At 43.9% G+C, this 23,622-nt stretch overlaps 2 protein-coding genes across 3 annotated transcripts in view; both read right to left on the bottom strand.

Annotated features, from left to right (window-relative positions):
* Positions 1 to 3,502: 3,502 nt before the first annotated feature.
* Positions 3,503 to 12,453, bottom strand: HMGB1 (high mobility group box 1). Its single transcript, XM_035115980.2, has 5 exons — positions 12,307 to 12,453; positions 7,501 to 7,662; positions 7,215 to 7,360; positions 6,820 to 6,994; positions 3,503 to 5,419 (listed from the first exon to the last, which is right to left on the bottom strand). Exons 2-5 carry the CDS (start codon positions 7,648 to 7,650, stop codon positions 5,237 to 5,239), a joined length of 654 nt encoding a protein of 217 aa, XP_034971871.1. The 5' UTR covers positions 7,651 to 7,662; positions 12,307 to 12,453; the 3' UTR covers positions 3,503 to 5,236.
* A 117-nt stretch (positions 12,454 to 12,570) lies between these two features.
* LOC118084972 (ras-related protein Rab-9B-like) overlaps positions 12,571 to 23,622 on the bottom strand; it is an 18,213-nt gene continuing 7,161 nt past the window's right edge. For both annotated transcript variants that reach the window (XM_035115169.2, XM_035115167.2), the window contains exon 2: positions 12,571 to 20,438. In XM_035115169.2, the coding sequence (XP_034971060.1) occupies positions 19,816 to 20,421 (606 nt within the window). In that variant the 5' untranslated portion in view covers positions 20,422 to 20,438 and the 3' untranslated portion in view covers positions 12,571 to 19,815. The remainder of the gene's footprint in view (positions 20,439 to 23,622) is intronic.

Raw genomic sequence — 23,622 nt, 5'->3', positions numbered from 1 at the left:
AGAACTTCTGCTTGTGAAATGGTGCTAGTGAATATCATGATCTGATCAAAGACGGATCTTGAATGAAAAACACATTCTACAAATACCTAGTATCGGCAAAAGATCGTACAGTTCAGCCTGAAACTAAGAGAAAATGTAAAACAGTTGCTCCCAGGAATCCTGACAGTATCTAGCTCACAGCTCTTTCCTTGAAAACCCGGCCAGATTTTCATTTCTTACACGGAAAATTCTACCTTAGAATAGGCCTGGAAGACCCTGACAAATGCTTGCAGATTCAGCAGTGTTAAGGCAGAAATCATACACACTTACACCATACTGTTCAACATTTATCAGATGAAATAGGGACATCGTATTCAATAATAATAATAGTAATAGTAATAATAATGGACCCAGGTGGCGCTGTGGGTTAAACCAGAGTCTAGGGCTTGCTGATCAGGTCGGCAGTTTGAATCCCTGTGACGGGGTGAGCTTCCGTTGCTCGGTCCCAGCTCCTGCCCACCTAGCAGTTTGAAAGCACATCAAAGTGCAAGTAGATAAATAGGGACCGCTCAGGCGGGAAGGTAAACGGCGTTTCAGTGCGCTGCTCTGGTTCGCAAGAAGCAGCTTTGTCATGCTGGCCACATGACCCGGAAGCTGTCTGCGGACAAACGCCGGCTCCCTCGGCCTATAGAGCAAGATGAGCACCGCAACCCCAGAGTCGGACACGACTGGACCTGATGGTCAGGGGCCCCTTTACCTTTTTAATAATAATAATAATAATAATAATAATAATAATAATAATAATAATAATATTTATACCCTGCCCATCTGACTGGGTTGCCCCAGCCACTCTGGGAGGCTTCCAACATATATAAAAACATAAAACACTAAACATTAAAAAAACCTTCCCTATACAGGGCTGCCTTCAGATGTCTTCTAAAGGTTATATAGTTACTTACCTCCTTGGCTCAGAGGTAACACAACTCCATACCCTCCAACATTTCTCAGGTGAAAATAGGAACGTCCTAAGGAAAAGCAGGACATTCTGGGATCAAATCAGAAACCAGGACGGCTTCTGTAAATCCGGGACTGTCCCTGGAAAATGGGGACACTGAGAGGGTCTGCTAGGCCCAAGCATCATGGGGAGTGGCAGGGAGAAGCACAAATTTGAAATATAGTCTCTCTGAAAAGAACCTGAGAGCCGTGCTGGATCAAGCCAAAGAAAGGCCCATCTAAGCCTACAAGCAGAAGTTGGGTGCGAGAAACACTCCCCTCACTTGTGATTCCCCGAAACTGGCCTCAAGAGGTATACTGCTTCTGACCTTGGAGAAGGGAGCATAGCCATAGTGTCTACCTTATTCTTCATAAATTATGGCCAGGGATGATGGGAGTTGTAGTCCTGTAACCTCTGAAGGCCACCAGGTTGGGGAATGCTGCCATAGATGGATCATGAAACAAGTGTTGACTTTAATGCTAAATTACCGTACACATTTCTGAAATTAAACCATTAACCACACAGAGGCTTTGTTGCCGTCAGGGCCCCAGGATGAGACCCGTTTCCCCGCTTATGGCAATGGGGTTGCAGACTTCACCAGAATGCCCTGGATCTCCAAGCCTCACTAAAACTTACCCTTGTTCTTCATCTTGCTTGGCACTGCATACCTTCATGTAGGTCACCTGTCATTCAACTGATGTCAACACGATGCCCAGTCACTCAATTTAAAAGAAAGGTTTGAAGTCGAACTCCCAATTCTTCCTTCGCTTGGCATATGCTCTGGATTTTTTTTTTACCTTTTAGTCGATACTTGGAAGTTTCCTGCACTCAAATGTCATCAGACCATGAAAAGGTTGGTGTGCTTTGCCCTAAATAGCCTGAAAAATCATCTTTAAGTCCCACAGGCTAGAGAGGTTCCCAATTCTCACTGGACACAGCAACAGACTTTGAGTCTTTTAAAATGGGGTGCCCTGTGAGAGGCCAAAATTTGGCACCTCCAGAGATCTTTTCAATTATGGATCTTCTCAAACTGCCCCCGCCCCCCTCTTTCCACTTTGTTAAGAATTACCTAAATAAGGCTATTGCTTGAGTGGGTATCTGCATGGAGTGCCTGTCTCACACATTACATGAGGTGTGTGGCATGGAGGGCCAAGCACCCACCCCTCAATCAAGCAAAGATTATCGCTACTCAGGTGTCTGGGACTAGGGTTTCAGATAGCACACCTTACAGATCTGAAACAAATAAATCCATTATAAATGGGAGCAGGTCATCATAAAATACATGTACACTACATTTTGATGCTGAAGAAAACAGCTGTTTTTGCTAGGTTGCCTTTGTAATCCCCATTTTTAAATGCCTAAAATCTCAAGTTTTCAAAACATGGCCTCAAAATACTTTGGCAAGCAGGTCTGAAAACCAGTTATAAAGGCTTGCTTTAGCATATACCAGGCCTGTCGAACAGGTTGATAGCGATCTACCAGTTGATCCCAGGATGTCCCTGGTCAATTGCGGGATCCTGACCCCCCCCCAAAAAAGCTCAACAACTCTGGCCAATCCAATGGGTAGATCACTGCCAGGTTTTTTAGTAGGAGTAGATTGCAGTCTCTTGGAAGTTGGACACACCTGGCATGCAGAATGCAAGTCCTGAAGCAAACCGAGAAGGATGTGCAAACATTTCCAAGAGCTTTATCTGTCCTGAAGCATTTCAAAGTTATTTGGAGCTAAGCAACTCAGTAAATTCCAGAAGGTGGAAGCCAATCTTCAAAAACGGAGGACACCAGCACTCATCCTCGCCCTAAAAATACTGTATTTGTCTTACCAGGATGCAGTTCTTGCTCCCTATCCTGTTGAGGACTAAAACTTTATTGCATGGACCTGTGCAGACTTCAACTATTGCCTCCTTTCATTTCAAGGATTTGCAATATTAGCAGCTTTCCTAAACATTATGAAAAGTAACATTACATTTACAGAAAGCCAAGATGATTTAGCACTCATTTACACTGCTTTGCAGATTATGGGCCGTACCCAACCAAGTTGTCCCGTTGGCACAAGAACTTGGAACTGTCTCTTTTCTCCCCTGCACACTCCCTAAATCTGTTCTGGATCAGGTTTGGAGGTCACGCGGAGAGGAAAGGGGAGGGCTGGTTGTACAGGTGAAAACATAGCTTTGTTGGAGACAACCCCAGGTCTGCATTTGGCAAGCAAAACTGTTGCTTGTTACTGTGGCTCTGATTCTAATGTAAAGGAAGTTACAGTTCCCCACCTCTTGCTGCCCCCAGCACCTCCCAAAAAGCCTCTGGAGTCTTGAGGAGAGGGGCATCCTATACAATGTAGGATGGTGACATTGTCTAGAATTTGGCTTTGATCCTAAGTTAGCTTTCTACTTCAGCCCATATCCAATTACCTCGAGGTGCAATTTACTGAATTGCCATTACTTAACATACCGTATTTGAAGCATTTAAGTGAACGGAGAAATAATATTTGAACGGAGAAATAATATTTAAAGTAAACTCATTTAACTAAATGTATAAAACCTCTGTAATTATTATTTTATTAGTATCAACCAGGAAATCAGATGTTCAGTATTCTCCTGAGGTTATACATAAACAAATGCAAAATTGAAGAATCGTAAAAGTCAAAATCGTATAACAAAACAATACTCCATCAAAAAAGTGTGTAAAGTTACAAGAATGCTATCTTTAAACACTGGCACATGAGAACCATAATTTTTAACTAAAGAATTGCCAATCAGTTCCCAAATTAGTCCGCAGGTAAATGTGTAGAGAGTTAATAATTGCCAGCACTTTTACTGAATGTGCACAAACTTTTAACTTTGGTTTTCAAAGCAACCTATATTTTATCAAATCAGAGGTCATTGGAATACCATGTTACATCTCACACCTATATGGGGAAAAAGTACTTTCCCTATACAGCTAATTTTAACTTACAAAATGGGCAAATATCAAGAATGCATTATAAAAAGATTAACAGAAAAAGATACATCTCATCTGACTTTTGAGACAATATAAAATTTTGAAAATGGGATAGTCTAGGACTACTATGGTTATGAAAGCATGAATTCACACAGATTGAACAATGGTACCACTTATAGAAAACATTAGTAAAGTAAAATATTTTCCTGTGGGACATTTACTATCAGGAGAGGTCATTGTATAAAGCCCACATCTATTACTTGACATTGTATCCTAGAAGGATTACAGTAATTTTAGCATTTGACATTACCTGCTTAGGTAGGGTACACTCACCTCTGTATTCAGGTATTATTTGCAAATACAACTCTCATTATGGCCAATGGAGTCACATATGTAAATTCCTCACAGCTCAAAATGAGAATATACTCTCAGTAGTCCTCCAAGGACACAAATTTGAAGTTACTTTCCCCTGAAATTTTCCATGCTACTGAACTGAATTCTATATTCCTCAGCCCTCAGAAACTGGTAAATTTACACAAATCAGTAGAATATTGTATGTAAGCAAAAGCTGAGCAAATACAAATTGGCTAAGAACAGGGTTCTCAAAAAAAGAGAAAAAGGTGGCCTCTTATATGAAGGGAAAAACACACAATGCTTTGCATATGCCTGTATATATTTCCTACCCTATCATGATTATCTAGGGCGTAGATCAAAGCTCTTGTATCAGCTTATAGGAATGAAGAAACAAAAATGCCATTTTTATGTGATCCCCAAAGGGCAGAACAGAGAATGTGCTTTCCAGAAAGAAAGACTTTACAAGGGCATCTATTAAAAGGACAACAATACTAATTTTAAAAAAAATGTATTTACTTAGAAGCAATCAGAATGTCAACAGCTACATTTTTTTTCTTTTTGCAATTACAGAGTGGTATTTAAGTTAACAGATCAACTATTATTATTTTTTTGATGCAGACAACTGATGAAAATGAGTAACCAACTACATCTGCAAGTATAACTAATTTGTGCTGTGCACCAACAAGGAACCTGCTTTAAACTTTCATGCCAATTTACAACCCCCTCACTGTACTAGGCAAGGTTAGTGGCCACAGATACCACTGAAGGACAGGGCTACCCAAAGACACGTCCGGTAGTGTGTTAACTATACAAAAAAAAGAGAGAAAGAAAAAAGAAGAAAAAGAGAGAGACACTGTACATTTTAAAAACAAATCTTACACAGCTTTATGTTTAATTTTTTTTCTCTTTAAAAGGAGTGAGTTGTGTACAGGGGGGTTAAATGCTTTTATAGACAAGAACTGATCTAAAAGAGGATTATTCATCATCATCATCCTCTTCCTCATCCTCCTCCTCGTCCTCATCTTCATCCTCTTCATCATCATCGTCGTCGTCATCGTCGTCGTCCTCTTCCTTCTTTTTCTTGCTTTTCTCAGGCTTAGGTGGAGCTAGCTTTTTGGCTACCTCAGGCTTCCCCTTAGCTCTGTATGCAGCAACATCCTTAGGAGAAGCAGAGAAAGTTTTTAGCTACTTGACACAAAGGGAAGGCAATACCACTTAAATGAAAATGCACAGGAATCTATATTTGACAGAATTGTAATTCATAACATAGAACCTGCTCAGATGACTAAGATTTGTACTACTGCAGTTCACTACAACAGTACACTCAGTCATGAATTCTAATACTTTATTGATAAATTTCATGCACTTCAATTAATGAGTAGACAGTGCCACCTTCAGCATGCAATAAGTTTCTTTTTGACTTGCACATAACATTTAATAAAACAAGGCTCAATAAATTCAATGTCAAACTTACATTAAAAAATTAAGTACAGAATAGGGTTTCAAACAAAATTTTGTTCTCATTTCCCTAACTCTCCAAAATGATCAGGTTTTTTTTTTTTACCCATCTTGCTGCTGTAAATCCATGGCTCATAGAGCTGTGCCATTAGCTAGATCTTCCTCAGTACCACACTGACACAGTATCTACACCATGGCTTAATTCTCTCAATTATGAGTAGCTTAATATATTATTATACTATGCTCTGTTACAAAGAACACCAGAGCAGAGCACAAAATGCAAACGATCAAGTGTAAAGGCTGTGCAAATTCAGTGGGTGCTCTTTTCAAAATCAGAAGCAGCAGCCTGATCTTTCCTTGGTCACTATCTCTAAATATTTTATTAGATTAGCACCTGCAGAATATTGCAGGCTTGTCCCCTTCACATTTGGTTTTTCAAGCTGGGTATCTTTCTTGTACATGTTCACATGTTCATCCCTCTTCCAAGGCAAAGTATGTATATGAAAGTGACCTGAGAGTCTGACCATCTTATTTCGTTCACAAGTTATGCTGAATTTGTAAAAAAAAAAACCACCCCGCTTGTCTGTTAATATTCCTCAACCATTAAAAATAAAGAAAGCATTGTACTGGCTACAATATTAGCCACTATTAGGAGTGATACACATCCCCCCCAAAAAACTATGGCAATTAATATACATGTTCCAAATAAAAGCATGTTATTAGTGATTACGTTTAGTTCACATAGGCTACAAGTTTCTTTTCTTTTTAAATTAAGCAACACTTTCATCAGATCTTTTTAGTATTTTAGCTCCGAAGAACAGTTACTTGGAAATATATTCCACAGATGGATGTTTTTGTTTACCCAATGTTCTTAGTTTCAATAGGTTGCTGGTACCACTTAACATTCCAGAGAAAATGCAAGCATGCATATGGCTCCATTCCTTTTAACATTAATTTCCTATGAGTGACATCCAATTTTAACCATACTCGAGTTCACTCAAGTTTCAACGGGTCTACTATGACCAACACTGTACATCACCCAATATATTTAAAGACAACAACAAATATTTGAATGGCAAAAGGGGCTATCTGGAGTTTACCTTTTCATACTTCTCCTTCAGTTTAGATGCCTTCTTTTCAAAGGGTTGCTTATCATTTGCAGAAGTATTATTCCACATCTCTCCGAGTTTCTTTGCAACATCCCCAATAGAGAGGCCAGGGTGTTCTCCTTTGATTTTTGGACGATACTCAGAGCAGAACAAGAAAAATGCGGAGCTGAAAATTAAATTATAAACATTTGAAACATAAAGGTTAGAACTACTGAACTATGTACAGCAAGGTGAGAACGTTTACTATTGAACTGCAAAGCTATATAACAGAACAGACCTATCCATATTTACAAAAAAAAGGTGAAATTTCTGCCTCCCCACCATTCATCTATCACTCCTCTGGATGTCTATCAGCGCAATGCATGTTAGCCATAAAAGCTACTCACGGAGGCCTCTTTGGTGCATTTGGGTCCTTGAATTTCTTTTTCGTCTCTCCTTTAGGTGGTATGTAACTTTCCATTTCTCTTTCATAACGCACTTTGTCAGCTCGTGCCATATCTTCAAACTTTCCTTTCTCTTTAGCAGACATAGTCTATAAAAATAATTCAGTATGCATCCTCAGCTCAAGATTATACCCAATTCCATTCTAAATTTGTAAACTTTTATTTGTGAGTATGCTTTCTATTCCTTACTTGCATATTTAGAGTACTACTATTAAAGCAAAAAACTTACCTTCCACCGTTCTGAACATTTTTTTGAGAACTCTGAAAAGTTCACTGAAGCTTCTGGGTGTTTCTTCTTGTGCTCTTCTCGGCAAGTTTGCACAAAATAGGCATATGAGGACATTTTACCTCTTGGCTTTTTAGGATCACCTTTCCCCATTTTGGATTATTTCTGAAAGACAAAGTAGAAACACTTGAGAACTATTGGGGCTTCCATACTTTACAGTGAACTAAGAAAAAGAAGATGATTAAAAACTGCTTAAACTACCAGTCTGAGCCATTTCCCTTAATACTTTAAAGCTACAATCTTGGAAAACTATCTAGGAAACCAAACAGTTGCACATGTGCCCCAGATAGCATGTCACTTTAAACCATTGCTTGCTCTTGACTTACCATTCATGATTTGCTAGGGGAAAATGAACCACAAGCACTGATTTGCAAGGTTTATTTTTGGCTTACCACTCATGGTTAATTTGGCTGTTTGTTCACTTTCAAGTTTAAAGGGATTTGCAAACCAGGCGACTGGTTACAAATCTGTATAAAATGCAGAACATGTTGTTATAAGATGACTCCATCTCAACATCAGGCAAACTCCTGATATAAGAAAAGGTATACTAGTATATCCCCTGGACACACAATTTACCTTTATTCAACTGCAAGTCTTCCATACCAGCAACTATAAATTCTATGAAGTTCTGCTAGAACTGCAGAAAACAGATTCCAAATTATAGGCAAAAATGTTTTAATTACTGTTTGGAGAGAAAAGCATTAAATATTGTGAATCCTCTCAATTTGAATTACCCTTTTAAGCTATTTTTCAAAGCACAATTTGTTTAGTCTATAACAGGCATCCCCAAACTGCGGCCCTCCAGATGTTTTGGCCTACAACTCCCATGATCCCTAGCTAACAGGACCAGTGGTCGGGTAGGTGGGAATTGTAGTCCAAAACATCTGGAGGGCCGAAGTTTGGGGATGCCTGGTCTATAACCTCAATAAAAAATTCTTGTATTCAGCAGTGGCTTATGTACGGCTACCTAAACTTAATGGCAGGCATGGTCTGCTTTGACAAGAACAACAACCTGCTTGGCAATGATAAGAGACTTGATAACTAGTCTTCCCTTGCACTGTCATGCTAACCTAAGACAGAAGAGATCATTCCACTTATGCACCAGGTACTAGATCTGGGGTTCCAAACTCTGAAAAATCCTTTCATGTACATGCAGTGTTCAAAATTAGCAACTGGTAATCTGCCTTTTGCTACTGGATGGAGATGCTCAGGAGCCACCATTAGCACCTAGCATTTCCACCTGCTTGGCTGCAGTCAGTTGGTCGGCCTGGCACAGCAGCAGCAAAAGAAGCGTGTCTTTTGCTACTGCACTACCCCCCGCCAAACACCTGATTTGCCCAGCAGCAAAAGACACGCCTTTTTTCCTTTTTACTCCTGTGCTCATTTTTTTTTTGCTCCCACACTACTCTGCAAACCCCTTGATTCACCTGACAGCATTTCCTTTTTCTGTGGGGCTGTCTGGTCTCATAGCGGGGCAGCATTATTATTTTTTTAAGGTGCCTAGACATTTTGTTTTGGCACCCACAACGTAGGTCCCAGGAGCCACATGGCTCCTAGCATTCCTATCCCAGTTTCTAATGCTGTGTACATGGACCCAGTACAGAAAAGGAGATCTACGCACATTAAGCACTATGTACTACACTCTAAAGTTACGCTTGCTAGACTGGGGTATTTAGCTACAAATACCAATATAAAGAGTACAAAAAATTAATAGAGTCTGCTTTAATATAGGATGAGCTTTCATGCACAATAGCTGCTTCATCATCTGATGTGGCTTGTGCCTTCAAAAGCACATATTGCAAAAGGGCACAAGTTTTGTAGAAGATGCTATGAGAACCAGCCATGGCCCCAGTAACTTTTAAAACTGTGGACAGATTTGGTAGACACTGTATACTTGGGCTGCCAAAAAGCTTTGAACTGCCTCATTAAAGGTTCCCGAGTAAACCTAGCTTTGGCATAAGAAGGCAAAGCGTATTGCTCGATTATGGAATCTGTGTCCACAAGATGTGCTGGTGGCCACCAATTCTGACAGCTTGACAAATGGAATTACAGTAGACGAATTCATGAAGGTTAAGACTATCAAGGGCTACTAATTATAACAGCTATTTCTCTCACAGCAATAGAATCATATAATTGTAGAGTTGGAAAGGGCACTGAGGACCATCTAGTGGTCCAACCCTCTGCAACACAGGAATATGCAGCTGTCCCATATGGGGATCAAACCTGCTTGCTGGCTCCAGAATGAGACCAGCAATACCAGAGTTGCCAGAGAGGGCTACTGCCTTGATGTCCCACTTGTGGGCTGGCTACTGTGGGAAACAGTATGCTGAAGTTAGGCCTTTGATCTGATCCAAAAGGGCTGTTCCGACGTTCTTACTTTTTCAGATTAAGTTCATATTTGTGCTGATACTTTCTTTCTGAGAAGTAACGATTCCTAGTACTGTACAGACCAGGCTTTTCTTGAAGTTCTTCATGACTGTCAAAGAAAGTACTTCTCTACTCCAGCTTGCACAACTTGACTTGGGGAAATGTGCACAGCTCTAACTGGCATTGCCACAGAAAGGCATAATTTCCTATCAGTTTGGCATGCTGACAGAAAAAGATTTGTATTCTCTGACTAAACATGTCCGGTCTAAAGTTTCTGTCAAGTAAACAACACTTAAAAGCCAAGAGTTGCTCGTGTCTACAATGGAGCCTGGGTCTGAAAATGCTCTCTCAGAATTAAGTAAAGACACGAGGCTGCTAGGGCTTAACTTAATAATTAAAACAACAGAAAAAGGAACTTGAGGAACTTACAGATTTAAAGTGTGATATAAAATGTACCTTTGAATATCTAATTCACAAGTGTTCCTTAAAACGCTCATTCCACTGCTGAACCCTTCCTACATTACAGGGTAATGTTTTAAAAAACCACTTAAATCCTAAGAATTGAATTGTATAAATATTTTAATTTACCCCCTTTCACATAGCCATGTATTAATTATGAAGGGGATAATTTGTGGAAGGGGAAAGAAAAGTTTTTCGTGAGGGGTAACCCCCCCCCCGAAAAAAACCCTAAAGCCCACCCCACAGATATAAAAAAATTATCAAGGCGCAGCTTTTTCGAGCTCGCCGCGTTGAAATGCAGTCCCTTCTTAGAAACTACGCTGCCACGAGCTTCGGTGTGCTTAGGCTCCAAGGACGGCGCCCGACAATAAATATAGCTGCCGCTGTAGAGCTTTGGGATTCTTCTCGGTGCGCCTTAATCTACACGAACGAGCCGGGAAAGCGAGAGAGACAGAGAGGGAGGGAAGTAGGGAGGGCTCATAAATGGCGCAGGCTGCTGCCTAAGAAGGTCACCACCGGCAGCAGCGGCGGCAGAAGATCTCCTTCCATTTTGTGCGAACGCCTTGCTGATGAGAGAAAGTCCCCTCGAAATGCGCGTGGCGGGCGCTCAGCCGAGGCGGGGAGGGCGCGCTTTCGTCGGGCGCGCGGGACCCGGGGTCCCCTTTCGCCCGCGCGGCAGCAATGGCAAGCGCTCCTTTTGCACGGGCTCCCACGGCAGCCGAGCAGGAAGCGAAGCCGCTTCTCGGAATGGCCGCTGTTCATAGAGAATATGGCTCCTTCCTTCCCTTTGTGTGTGTGTGCGTGCGTGTGCCTGGTGCGCTCTGTACTCTGGCGCACACACTCAGTCATTACAGGCAATGAGGCGGCGGGGGGGGGAGCGTCTCGTTTCCACTGAGAGCTGCCAGAGGGCCCCCCTCCCGTTTTATTTTTCCAGAAACCCCCCCCTTAATTTTTTATTATTTTTTTGAACCCGCGGCCAGCCGGACTCGGGCTTTTAAACGGTCGCCTGCGGAGCTTCTCCCCTCTTCGCCGCCCAAGGATAAAAGGCGCCTTGGAAAAAGTTCCCCTGAACTGCGCCCCCGCCCGCCCGTGCGCGCCTCCCCCTGCCTGCCTTGTTTCCTCCCCCCCCCTCCTCTCTCTCCCTCTGCCTCCACTTACACACGGCTCTCGTCAGCCATGTTACAGCAAGCGCAGCTCCCGAGGTGATTTATCGCCCCGAGGCCAACAACGCCCAGAGACACTCCAGGGGATTCGTGGGGCTCCCCACAATGAGGAAAAGGGGGTGGGGGGAGCCAGGCAGAGAAAGAAGGACACAACACCCCCGTTTCCCCCCCCCCACAGCCCTTCACACACGAGCCCAGCCCCGCGATGCGAAGTCCGTCTCCCCACACGGCTTTCTCACACATTACATAGAGACGGCTCTGCTGCAATGGCTCTATCGCCGTGCTATGTAAGCAGCTTATTAGCACTCAGACCGCTTCCCGCCGCCGCCGCCGCCGCCCCCCGCCTCAGCCAAGACCCCCGCCCCATTTCCACGGGTTTAAAGAGACGAGCCCGGCCGCGATTATCGCATGGCTTTCCGAGGAGGAGAGGAAAGGCGCTTTCCCGGCATTTGTGGGTCCCCTTCAACCACTTCTCAAAACTCCCCACTTTGGTGTAGATCTGGGGCTTTTTTTCCCCGACCCCCCCCCACGCCTTTTAAAGAGCAGCTCGGTGTTTTCCTGCCCCCCCTCCTCCCCAGTGCTGAGGGAAGTGTGGTTTCCTAGCCTAAATCCCCCTTTGTGTGTCTCGTGAGAGCTAATCCTGCCCCCTCGCACCCCAAAAAGACTACGCCGTCCACCCCCCAACCCCCACAGAGGCTCAGGAGTTTCGGCCTCCCCACCAGCCAGCCGGCGACACCCCCACCCCCCGCAGGATACTTACCCCGTGACAAGGATCTCAGTTCACACACGCCACAAACACACGCGCGCCGGTCACCGAGGCTGCCTGGATCTCGTATGTAGTCCAATTCACTGCAATGGCTGAGAGCTGGATCGATACGCAGCCTCCTCACTCTCTCAACGCTGGTAACATTACTCTCAACACAGGGCTTTTTCTATTGGCTGCCGCCGAGGCAGGAGCTGCGCTGGTTGGAGGAACGCCTTCCATTGTCCTGACCAGAGGAGGCTGCTGGTTGGACGCGGCGGGGTACACGTCACCGGGGATTGAAAGGGCGCGTAAATATAAAACTGGCTGAGAGGGAGAAGGCTGAGGCGGGATGTACAGCTCTGAAGCTGAAACTAGTGCTGTACTGCGGTGTATGAAGAGAGCAGCTCATAGGCAATAGCATAAGTCTCAGCAGAGGCAAAAGGAGCTTCTTTCCCTTAGGTACACGGTCATCCCCATCCCCAAATAAACACCCCCACAGCCTATATAAAGGGTCCCAACACTTCACCATACACCTACCTAGTCACTACTGTTTAAGGCAGGAAAAAAGCAAGCACTTCTTAAAGGTACTTCCCATATATTCACTGTAATTAATTGGCCCATAGATCTGAAACACACACGTGCCCACTATATATACATTCCATAGTATATCCCAGCAGGTAAAAAAAATGCAGTACAATAGACCTATAAGAAATAGTCCCATTTTCTATATGAATAAACTGAGGTCCAAGGAGATTAATGCACTCATCAGAAAGAGACTTAGATAAATTTAATACACATTATTCCTCTAAATACATTTTCTTCATTCTTTTTACACACTCATTTTACAAGAATACCCCACAACAAGCTTTAAAAATGAAGTGAACTGTAAGTATGATGTGAACACACAGGAAACATTGTCTGAATTTTATAGGACATTCATAATCGGATCCTGCTTGTCCGATATGGATTTCAGCGATTTTTTAATATAATGTTCATAGTTAAACTACAGAATTTCCATGGTAATATATTGCAAGCCAGTATTTTTAATCAAGATTAACACTACTGCCCAACAGTAGAACTGCAGCTACAGCTTATTCCATTCATTTGCTAGTCTTTCTACTATCTTTCAAAAAAGACATACACAAGTCTGTGCCTTTCAACAAGAGAACGTGAGTAGGCAGCATTCTATCTAATTCTTCAGTAAGAAGCAAAATAGCAGGCATTAAAATCATTTTATTACATTTTGCTATATTAAAATATAAGCCATATTTTGGTTTTGCCATTTCCCACTTACGTTATGATAGGGTTTCAATACACCTTGAAGGACAGCCCACCTCAAGTTACTGTCTATGGAGCTATACTCGATACATTACTTCCAATCATAGCTGCCAAGTTATCCCTTTTTTTAAGGGATTTTCCCTTATGCTGAATAGGCTTCCTCGCGAGAAAAGGGAAAACTTGGCAGCTATGCTTCCAATTATCCAAAGCTCTAAATACTAGTCAACAGTTTAACATTTTACTTTTAACTATACTACCATTAACTATACTACCCTGGCTCCTGTGTGAAAATAAAACATAACATTTCAAAGCTAATCACTATGTATAACATTTTGAATTATGGTGCTGGAGGAGACTCTTGAGAGTCCCATGGACTGCAAGAAGATCAAACCTATCCATTCTTAAGGAAATCAGCCCTGAGTGCTCCCTGGAAGGACAGATCGTGAAGCTGAGACTCCAATACTTTGGCCACCTCATGAGAAGAGAAGAATCCTTGGAAAAGACCCTGATGTTGGGAAAGATTGAGGGCACTAGGAGAAGGGGACGACAGAGGACAAGATGGTTGGACAGTGTTCTCGAAGCTACGAACATGAGTTTGACCAAACTGCGGGAGGCAGTGGAAGACAGGAGTGCCTGGCGTGCTCTGGTCCATGGGGTCACGAAGAGTCGGACACGACTAAACGACTAAACAACAACAACATGTATAACATCCTAACTGTATGCAGAATTTTTATGCTAGCACCCCACATTCTTAGGAACTAGTAGTGATATTAGGGACTTTCTATGCAATTGGGGCAATATAAAACGTTACAATCCCTGTATGGAATGGGTTTAGCAAACGTTTAGCAAATCCAATATTGAGAACTTGTCCTTCAGCTAAAGTTAGTGACAGAGATAACACGTATTTTTAAATTTTATACTTCTAGCTTATCATTTACCAAAGGGTCCCAGGGCGGGTTATAAAAACATTGCAATTAAAACAAGTACAGTTTACATTATTAGTCACTACTATTAAACCACCCTGTAACAGAAAGTTTTCCGTGTGATAAATATGCTTTTGAATGCCAAAGCTGAATCTGAGGTTGCTCTTTTATGAACAGAGGTTCCATACCTTTAAAAACAGCAGGACAGGCAGAAATCCCCCAGGTGCGGCATCACCATCTTCACTGAAAGTAAAACTTTGTGCTTCTTAGTATCTGTGGTCCTGTGCTCCAATCCTGCTTACCGGTTTCTCACGGGCATCTGGTTGGCCACTGTGAGAATAGGATGCCGACTAGATGAGCTATTGGCCTGATCCATGAGGCTCTTCCCACGTTCTTATGTAATGCTTAAGTTTGCTACAACACTTTCGTAAATTACATGTACCTGTTGCGTTGTGAGGTGAGCTCTTATCAATAAGTCAGAGCTGGATATGCTGGGCCTTCCAGAATGGTTTTTCAGTAACTTGCTGCAGTAGCCTCAAATTAAATGTGGTTTACTTCCATGTACAGAAATGGCGTTTCCATGTGCTGCTCTGGTTTGCCAGAAGCGGCTTTGTCATTCTGGCCACATGACCTGGAAGCTGTACGCCGGCTCCCTCGGCCAATAATGCGAGATGAGCGCGCAACCCCAGAGTCGGTCACGACTGGACCTAATGGTCAGGGGTCCCTTTACCTTTACCTTTTACAGAAATGGTAGTAAAAATAGTTCAACTCTGAAAGCATCAGGACTGAGTCTGGTAGTATAAGACTAGCTCGTGCTCAGAAAGCCCCAACATGTGCTCTTAGCTCTCTGGCCCTGTTTTATGGGAAGACTGAGGAATTTCTATAATTTATCAGAAATCTTTTTAAAAATGTCTAAGATCACATATGATTTCCATTTGTTGTGGAGATTGCTCTCATTCTAAGCTTCTGCTCTCTCATTAAATGGGATTCAAGATAAGGAAATACTGTACCTCCTATACATTTTAAGTCCGTAGTCGATGATGCTAGACTTTATGGAAATCCAGGTGCTGGGAAATTAGTCAGTAGCAGAACAGAGTGCTGGTACTGCTTTTAATCTGAGAGAATGTTACTTTGTAAACCCAATTGGATTATACAGTACAATCTGCACCATTTAAACTAAACTAAAGCCTGGAAACAGGCATGTCCACATAGATGCAGGAACAGTGTTACAGATAGCATTTTATTTAGAGGTTTTAATTTAATTTAGTAAGGATTATATCTTTCTTTCCACTGTATCCAGAACATTTCAAACAGAAGGGAATACAAGCAAGCAGTAGTTCACACCAATAAAATACCCTCCAGCAAATAAATAGTAAGCAGTGTTGATAGCTTGGGCAAACCAAACTGACTTTTGCCCAGAGTCCAAAAGAGAATAATGGTAAGGTGGTTTAGTGGTTAAAGTACTGGATGGGGACCTGGGAAGGGTTTGACTCCCTTCTTAGCCATTAAACTCACTGGGTGACCTTGAGCCAGTTGCTGCCTCTCAGCCTAACCTGCCTCACAGGGTTGTTGTGGGGATTAAATAAGGGGGAGAACCATGTACGCTACCTTGAGCTTGTCAAGAGAAAAAGATGGGATAAAGAATCCAATTAAATAAATTAATTACATTCCTTGGGTGGGAGTTCTAAAACTCCCAATGAAAGACAAGACCTTCTTTCTAGTTGCCACCAGTCAACCCTTTGGCCAGAAGTATACCTAGGCCCCCTTGGGCAATTGGCAGGCACCAGTATTGGTGCCCCACATGACTTGCATGACCAGATTCCTCCACCCAGGCCATAGCTGCCAAGTTATCCCTTTTTAAAAGGGATTTTCCCTTATGCTGAATAGGCTTCCTCGCGAGAAAAGGGAAAACTTGGCAGCTATGACCCAGGCACCCAGAGGAGCCTGCACACCTTGCCCAGGCACCCAGAGCAGTGGAAGAGTGGCCTGGGAAGCATGCATGGAGAGGCGCGAGTTTTACACCCACCCACACCAGACTGCGTGCTCCTAATGGAGGCCAACTTGGCCAACCCCTAGGTATGCCATTGCCTATGGCAGCACCTAAAGAATGGCTTCTGATGCACATCTCAGTCACTAGGCTGGCACACACACACACACACACACACACACAACTGCTTTTCATATATTTTAGCCTTACAGAGTAGTGGGGAGGGGGAACTGTCACCAATAAAGTCCCAGGTAGCAACTGGGCTGCTGTGTTTTGAACCAAGTGAAGTTTGAAAAAGATCATGTAAAGGCAGCCCTGCAGAGAATCCATTAGTTAAAACACAGAGCCAACGTGGTTCCCTCCAGAGGTTGTTGCACACCAATTACCATCAACCCCAGCTCCAAATGGCCAGTGGAGTTAAGCCTTCATTATCCAGACATGCCCTCAAAAAAGGTCCCCCTTGAAACAGCACCCCACCCAGGAATTATCTAAAATAGAAAGCTTTCCCCCCCCCCCAAGCCTAATTGCAGCAGGAGAGGCTGTGTGTGGAGGGGACACAGCAGGACAAATGGGAACGGCCCAGGGTGCAGCAGAGTTGATTTACCCTGAACCTCTCACCCATCCTGACTTGCTATTGGTGACCTAAACCTCCATCTGCCTCATGAGGCAATGGAGGCTGACCACCTTCTGTCTCATGAGACAACGGAGTATACCTTTGGGGATGAAGTCAAACGTTCGAGAGTTACAGCACCTGCTGTGGCTGTAGAGAGGCTGATATGAGATGTTTTGTTGCAGTTGAGGAAGGTGAAGTCATCAGGTTGTGCTGCTGCAAATGCATCATGGCGTTTCTTCTTTTTGTGCTCGTCCCAGTGGTCACTCCTTTTCTGGTCACTGCTGTGGATGCACGACCTGTTTGCCTGTCTCCAGGCACTGTGGTCTGTAAGAGATTCCCACATGGCAGGATTGATGATCCAGCCTTCGTGTCATGTTTGCAGACATCTTTGCAGAGCAGAGTTGGTCTCATTTCAATCGTCTGAGTTCTGCTTTGCCCAGTTTCCCCTAGGTGACTCTGCCTTTCTGACATATTCACTGCAGGACGAATGACACTCCCCATTTTGAGCACTGTGCACATTAGAGAAACACTTGACTCTCCTAATTCCTCCCACATATGTGAGACCCCATGCTTTCTTGCCCAGCAGAGAGCCTTGTGTTGAGTTAGGGTTCACAAAGGACAAATACACATACATATCTATCTATTAAAAATATATTAAAAATAAATAAAATAAAATATTTCTTTCTATCACAATCCTCAGAAATGACACTTTCTAGAAAGGCAGCCATGTTGGTATGTTATAGCACCTTAAAAACTAACCTATGTGTGCATTGTGTCATAAGCTTGCATTGATAAGAACCAACAAGAGCAGCATTCAGAAGCCAGTGGGAGAATGTTCAGCTTTTCAGCAACTCTGTTTCTGACTCGAAGTCACCTTACTTCAGCCATAAAAAGGCAGTAGGAATCTCAACTGGGTGAACTAGAATTAATCAGCAAATCTGATTCCCATCTATTAAATTTGGACTTAATCAGAACTGTGGATGAATAAAACCCACAGTTCTGATTAAGTCTGAATTAAGCAGCATGCTACTATGGGCATTAAATTGGCATATCAAATTAGGATTATGTAGCTAGAAAACTGGCATTATCACCAATGATGGCTATTGGAATAGACTACTGTTTTTTATCTTTTATAAATTTGGGCCCTGAACAGAAATGCCACAGGCTGACTCCAATTGCATCTTTTAGTGGTGGTGGGCGGCACAGTCCAAATGGAGCAGGCCCTGATTTTATCCCGGCTTCCCCCACTCTCCCTGTCACTCCCACAGGGAATATGGTCTCTATTGGCCCTGTGGAGGAGAGGGGGTGGTCCAACTGGAGCAGGGAGGAGAGGGGGCAATCCAATTGTCCCTACCTATCGCCCTCCCTCCCTCCAATACAGCATATACAAGTAGTGTCTGCCTGCCCAGGGGGGAGGGTGGCAGAGGAGACAGTCGGAGTAGAGCAGCCCTTCTTGTTGTCCTTCCTTGCCTCCATTTCCTTCCTAGATGATAGACAGGGTAATTATAGGTGGGGCACTATGTACAGTGGTATCTCTACTTACGAATAACTCTACTTACGAATGTTTCTACTTACGAACGGAGCTCCGTCCGCCATCTTGGATGCGGTTTAGATAGGATTTTTTCTACTTACGAATTTTTAGATAGGGTTGCTTCGACTTACGAATTTTTTCTCCCAATGCATTCCTATGGTATTCGACTTACAATTTTTTTCTACTTACGAATGTGCGTTCGGAACGCATTAAATTCGTAAGTAGAGGTACCACTGTATAGGTTTACCTTGGGTCCTCACTCTGCACTCAGCTCTCATCTGTGGCTCCTAGAAACTGTTAGCATGTGACAGCGGCCACATCCCAGGAACAGCTTCAACTGGCCAGCTAAACCAGGTAAAGGTAGCCAATGGGTCTCAAACAGTGTTAGAAACTCAGATAGTTAAGATAATTGCTAAACAGCACCTTAAATCTAGGTTACGGTTGCCTATCAGAATGTCTAGGCACCATTTCTTTAAAAAATGAAATTATTATTATTGTTGTTGTTGTTGTTGTTGTTGTTGTTGTTATTATTATTACTATCATTTCTATACCACTTTACATTTTAAAGAAAACATCTCAAGGTGTTCAACAATGTATTAAAACATCCAATAAAACTATCCAGAATAAAACAAATTCAAGCTCCCAGGAAAATATTTCAGATCCTTCTCTAAGGGACATTCTGCTTTTCCCATATTTATTTATTTACTGACTTAATTTATAAAGCTGCCCCAGAGCAGAAGTACTATAGGAAGCCAGTGTGGTGCAGTGGTTATAGTGTCGGACTAAGACCTGGGGCGTCTGGGTTCAAATCCCCACTCAGGTGACCTTGGAGTCAGTTGCAGCTTCTTCATTTACCTCATGGAGTTTTTGTAGGGATTAACTGAACTGTGGACTCCTTGGAGAAAAAGGTGGGATATATATGCAATAAATAAGCTCTTCTGCTGACCCACTTAAGAAAACTGGAGGGACCACCCAGATGGAGATGTTCATCGCCAACCTGGCATCCAGAGATCTACAGAATGTCACAATTGGACCGGCACCAGTCGCAAAATATGCCTGGTTAATGGGGATGTTGAACACTTATCTAAGCCCCCTGCCCCTACTCTGACTACAGCCCGAGGGCCCCCCACCCAACCCCCCACAGGCCTTTACCATTCCAGGGCATGCCCTTCCCACCCACCCCCTTGGCTGTTCAGCAACAGGAAGAGCCTGCCTTGCTGCTGGCATGCAGGTTGATGGAACTGCCCAGCACGCAGCGTTCCAGCTGTTCCTCCACGGCCAACACCCGCCGCACACCTTCCTCAAAGGCCACGGCCACATTGGTGTCGTCCTTGGCGCTTGTCTCCAGGTAGGGGTAGTTGCCGTGTTCCGTGCACCAGGCCCGGGCCTCTTCGGGCATCACCTGCCTCTCCAGCTTGTCCACCTTGTTGCCCAGCACCACAAAGGGGAAGCGCTCAGGGTCCTTCACGTTGGCATAGCAGAGGAACTCCTTCTGCCAGTGGCCCAGGTTGTAGAAGCTCCGCTGGTCATCCACGCTGAAGGTCAGCAGGCAGCAGTCGGCCCCCCGGTAGAAGGGGGTCCGCAGGCTCTTGAAGCGCTCCTGCCCAGCCGTGTCCCAAATTTGGAGGGTCACCAGGCGCCCGTCCACCTCCAGGTCCCGGTTGAGGAACTCCACGCCGATGGTGTGGAAAGCCTGCGAGTCAAACTTGTTGGTAACGTAGCGGTTCATGAGAGAGCTCTTCCCAACGCCCCCGTCGCCCAGGAGGATGACCTTCAGCAGCAGTGACTTCCCACTCATGGCGGCAGCAGCAACGTCTAGAGGGAAAAGGCAGACTCCGTTAGTGGTGTTGGGATAGTACTGTGATAATTTTATTATTTGTGCCCCGCCCATCCGACTGGGTTGCCCCAGCCACTCTGGTTGGCTTACAGCATATATAAAACATAGTAAAAAATATAAAACATTAAAAACTTCCCTATACAGGACAGCCTTCAGGCGTCTTCTGAACATTGCATAGTTCTTTATCTCCTTGACAGGGAGAGTACCACTATCAAGAAGGCCTTCTGCCTTGTTCCCTGTAACTTTGCTTCTCGCAGTGAGGGAACTACCAGAAAACCCTCAGAGGTGGACCTCAGTGTCTGGGCTGAACAATGGGAGTGGAGATGCTTTTTCAGGTATAGTGGGCGTGGGCCAAGGCCATTTAGGGATTGAAAGGTAATCACCAGCACTTTGAATTGTGCTCAGAAACGTACTGAGAGCCAGTGAAGATCCTTTAGGACTGGTGTTATATGCTCCTGGTGGCCATATAACACCAAACATTAAAAACTTCCCTTCCCTGCCTTCAGATGTCTTCTAAAAGTCAAACAGTTGTTGATCTGTTTTACATCTGGCTGGATGACTATCTGTCATGGATGCTTTAGTTGAGATTCCTGTAGAGGACCCTTAGTGTCCCTTCCAACTCTTATGTTCCTGACTTTGGCCCCTAGGAATTGGCTCCTTTGCTCAGGGTAGCTAAAGTGTGGCAAACAGCGTGGGTTTCTCTGAACCACACTCCTTCAGTGTAGGCTTGTGGTTTGCTGTTTCAGTTTTGGAAACCGGGAAAGGACAGCTATGCTAGGTGGACATTGGTAGTGTCAAGTAAGCCACTTGCCCCCATGTCACAGAATCATAGACCTGAAAGGGGCCACAAGGGTCATCTAGCCCAGCCCCTTGCACTCCAGGAATCTTTTGCCCAACGTGGGGCTCAAACCCACGGCCCTAAGATTAAGAGTCTCATGCTCTACCGGGAACACAGCAGCACGGGCAGAGAGCTGGTTAACTGCCCACCTGTTCTGTGGAGAAAGGAGTCCTGCCTCTGGTCACTCAGCTTGTTGCACATCTCTCTCTCTCTCTCTCTCTCTCTCTCTCTCTCTCTCACACACACACACACACACACACACACACACACGTGTTCCCACATTGTCTCCACATTGCCTCTGGCTCAGTCACCTCATCTCCAGGTATGGCTAGAAAAGATTCCCTGCCTGAAACCCTAGATGGTTGCCAGTCAGTGCAGACAATAGTTGCTTTGGGGGATGACAGCTTCCAGCATAATTATTATTATATTTATTTATATCCCGTCTTTTTCTCCGATTCCAGGCAGTGTTAGAAACTCAGATATATAAGCTAACTGCCAAATGACACCTTAAACCTAGGTTCATAGAATCACAGAGATGACGTGTCGTCTAGTCCAAACTCCTGGAATGCAGGAATCATTGCCGGGGGTTGGACTAGACCAGAGGTCAACAACCTAAGGCCCATGGGCCGGAAGCAGCCCGCGAGCAGCCCCCGAACCGAGTTGCCTGCTTGCACGCTGCGCTAAACCGACACAGTGCAACGCGGGGGACTCGCTTCCATGGCACCGAAAATTGCGTCTGTGCATGTGCAGATGCCAAAAATCGGGGGTGCGCATGCAATCCGGCCCACGGAGGGATCACCACAGAACCGATCTGGCCCCTGGACAAGACCGTTAGATTACAGTTGCCTAACAGAATGTCTAGGTGCCATTTTTTTACCATACAATTTATTATTATTATTAATTTCATTTCTATACCACTTTATATTTTAAAGAAAACATCTCAAAGTGGTCGACAACACATTAAAACATCCAATCTAACCATCCAGAATAAAACAAATTCAAGCTCCCAGGAAAATATTTCAGACCCTTCTCTAAGGGCATTCTGCTTTCCCCATATTTATCTACCAACTTAATTTATAAAGCTGCCCCAGAGCAAAAAGAACTCTAGGAAGCCAGTGTGGTGCAGTGGTTAGAGTGTCAGGCTAGCACCTGGTGAGGTCTGGGGTCAAATCCCCACTCAGTCTTGAAGCTCACTGGGTGACCTTTGAGTCAAACCTCTTCACCTACATCACAGGGTTGTTGTAGGGATTAGCTGAGGAGGGGGGTGAGCCATGTACTCCTTGGAGAAAAAGGTAGGATATAAATGCAACACACACTGCCCAGGCTGCCAACACAGTGGTTTGACTTACCCCTGGAGATGCACTCCACTGTATAGACCCCACAGACGGTTCAATGGTCTATCATCCCCTCCTCACCCCGCTGGCTCAAAAATGTTAATTCCCTTTGTCAGATCATTTTCATAGTTTCAAAATCCCGTGAAGCACACAAAAACTGTACAAAACCACCCAAAAGTCATAGATAGCACTGTAATACCTTTATTAGAACACAAAATATCACAAAGTTGAAGTGCAGGAGAAATTTGCATCTTAAGCTTGTTAACACCCCTCCCCTATCCAGTTTGCTCAACAGCTAACCTGATGAAAAGTTATGAAGAACTTGAAATATGGCTTTGTGACATTTTTACTTGCCCTAACCAAGGTATGGCTGGTCAAGGTATAACCACACAACCTGCAGCTTTTGGATTCTTTCCTTCTGGAAATTACTCTGCGGGGACTTTAATGTGGACTGGAGAAAGATACTTTGTAGAACTATTCTCAAGCAATTACTGGGGGGGGGGGTGGATAGATGTGTGACTACAACCTTCGTACAGCCTTCAGAGGTAAGTAATCAATCATGAAGTCTAGAGAGGTTAAAGAGGCATGAATAATTATTGTTCTGCCTTTGATCCTTACTATAGATTCAGTCTTTATCAGCTTGTAACCTACACCACTTCAGGAAAGTCTGTGTACAATAAGGGATGCAGAAGCACCCCAAACTGCAAACCTGCATAACTAAGGAGCCTGAATCCTATGTTATTGGTGAACTCAATAAATGGGTATTACCACAAACTTCTATTCCAGTATTGTCTGGATTGACACCAGGTTTTCCAGATCCTGTCCTTGATACAGACACTAAGAAAGAGTCAGCAGGGGTGAACTGCTGAATGCAGTAGAACATTACTGGGAAGGTTCTCAAGAGATGACGGTTTCTCATCATTACTTCCATGAGTTACGTACCTAGCAAGCCACTGAAAATACAAACCTGGAAAATTTGTCAGGTTCTGC

The sequence above is a fragment of the Zootoca vivipara genome, chromosome 4, assembly GCF_963506605.1.
Source record: "Zootoca vivipara chromosome 4, rZooViv1.1, whole genome shotgun sequence".
Classification (NCBI taxonomy): domain Eukaryota; kingdom Metazoa; phylum Chordata; class Lepidosauria; order Squamata; family Lacertidae; genus Zootoca; species Zootoca vivipara.
The sequence above is the reverse complement of the archived record's forward strand: the minus strand, read 5'-3'. Positions and strand labels throughout refer to the sequence as shown.